Source organism: Coffea arabica, chromosome 1e (genome assembly GCF_036785885.1).
Source record: "Coffea arabica cultivar ET-39 chromosome 1e, Coffea Arabica ET-39 HiFi, whole genome shotgun sequence".
Classification (NCBI taxonomy): Eukaryota; Viridiplantae; Streptophyta; class Magnoliopsida; order Gentianales; family Rubiaceae; genus Coffea; species Coffea arabica.
The window spans coordinates 5,766,856-5,769,175 of record NC_092311.1 but is presented as its reverse complement, the minus strand read 5'-3'; the positions used below and the strand labels follow the sequence as shown (position 1 = coordinate 5,769,175).

The 2,320-nt window shown below is 35.8% G+C and overlaps 1 protein-coding gene across 1 annotated transcript; it reads right to left on the bottom strand.

The window, feature by feature from the left end:
- Window positions 1–1,068: 1,068 nt before the first annotated feature.
- On the bottom strand, window positions 1,069–1,890 carry LOC113690333 (uncharacterized). Its single transcript, XM_027208188.1, has one exon. The coding sequence runs from the start codon at window positions 1,888–1,890 to the stop codon at window positions 1,069–1,071; it is 822 nt and encodes a 273-aa protein (XP_027063989.1).
- Between the last annotated feature and the right edge of the window lie 430 nt (window positions 1,891–2,320).

The following is a 2,320-nucleotide window of genomic DNA, read 5'->3' as shown; positions in this document are numbered from 1 at the left end:
GTGGGATTTTTCAATTAGTCTGATTAAGTCATGATGCTTAGCCATTAATTGTTGATCAATGGTAATTTGTACTGATAATAATGACCTGAATTTGCCTATTGAAGTCACCACCACCATCTGCCATTTGGCAACAAATTATTCTTCACAAATCCACACTTGCTGCACGCATATGAGTTATGACCAGAGAATTAAGAAATTTTTTAAAATAATTTGGTAAAGAAAAGCTGTAGGAACAACAACTTATTAATGGGGAACCTCAACTTTATGTCATTTCTAATTTTTAGCGTGCAAGCATTAAGTCGAATAATCATGATTATTGCTAGTCCCATCATTTTCATTCATTTTATAATTTTAATATGAGAAAATATCATTTCAAACAAAATATTAAATGTTTTACCATAATCCTTTTTTTTTTTCCTAACACATAGAATCTATTTTAGATCTACTCTTACTCTATCCAAAAAGACTCTGGAGGGGACTGAACCACCACTGGTTCAGACAGATGCCTATGCACCCGCTGATGAAATCTCAAGAAAAACTTGAATTATTTTTAGAATGTAGATCAAGGAATTTGATTCGTTGATTTACACCTAAGTAAAGATTTAAAATTTTCTTGGTGGCCAACTACTCCAACTACTCAACTACTCTAGGAGTAGTTGGCTCTTTTACCATAATCCTTTCGTAGAAGTAAAATGTAGAGTATTAAAATTTAAAGAATTTAAATCTAACAGAGTTGGTTATTTTGTTGCATTTTAATTCATTTTGTTAAATTTCGGAAAATGGCTATTTCATTTAATTTTGAAGGAATGCATTTCTTTGAGGGATGTTAAATTTATCATTGTGTCGATCTTTTTAAAACGACCTTGAGAGTATCTCTAATCATGAATAAACATAGATTATAGCACCATCAACCATGATCAATGGCAAGGGAAGGATGATAAGAGATCAATGTAGATAATCATTTCTTATGTTTTTATGTATGTATAAATTTGTACATGTATGATGTATGTATACAAAATTGAACTGCATAGCATCCAGTTGTTGAAACCATGCTGACTGTGGCCTAAACTAGTGGTTAAGAATATTGAGAAGGGAAACTCTAGTTTTCAGCAACAGCCTGAAGACAATTTCAAGCATCTCTGCTAATTCTTGAATGCTAGATTCCAAGGCCTCGAGACCTTTTACTACATCTACGTTCGACTTGTTTTTGTTTAACAGATGCAGCTCCATTTCTATATGTTCCATTGCTGCAATATTGGAGTGTCCTTTAGATGATGCATTCTTGCGTAATAACTTCGAGACCAAAGATCCAGCCTTTGATGGAGAAAGGAAAGATACAGTGGACTCCAACACTGTTAGAGTTGTTTCTCGAACTTCTTTGATAAGGTCAACCAAAGGGACCTTTTCAGAATCTTTGTTTACTAATGTCAAGTTGCAGTTCTTTTCTGCTTTCTTCAACTCTTTATAGCATTTGCTGATCATTTTATTCAACTGCTTTTTGGAGATCATATATGAGCTAACTTCATCTGCCAGATCTCCATTTCTTTTCCTCCGTAGAGATGACTCGAGTTCCTGGACACTTTCATTCACCTGTGAATAGATGTCTCTGACTGCCCCACATATGTCCAACAGGATGAGAGATCCATCCAAGACCTCTTGGTCATTTGAGAGAGCTTGTTGGCTCAAAGGCAGCTGAAGCACATCATCCAGACACTCGTACAAGTTCTTGAGGGCATCCAATCTTTGGCATGCCAATGAATGTGAGGGTGAGGATGCAGCTTCTGATGACTTCAACCGTTGCAGGTGCTCCTCAGCATTCACAAGAAGAGGATGAGAAGAAGAAGGCAAACTAATTGAACGAGTGTGGCTAGAGAATTTCGGAGCTGCCATTTTTGTACTTGAGCAAAATGTAACAATTGAATGTTAATTGTCAAGTCTTAGAAGCCTTTGGAGATATTGAAAACCAAATTCCTCTCCACTTGTATATATAGGTAGTAAAGAAAACAAAAGGAATCTCATCCTCAATTTGTCTAGTTGTAATAGCTGAGTAAGTTTTGCATTTGTCCGAGGTCTGTCTCACGGTTGTCGGATCTCAAAAGATACAATTAGTATGCAGGTCTCAAAATATTTATGGTAAATTATTAATGTACATCCACCATTTGATTGTCCAATCTCCATCTTTGAAGCCAAATATGCTAGTTGTTGCGATTTTCCATTAAAGCTTCACATGTTGCACGAGTGAAGTGCTCAGAAATGCAGGGGTTATGTCAACTGCTGGGGAACATGAGGGTTCTTTAACATCTTATGAAAATTTTCAACC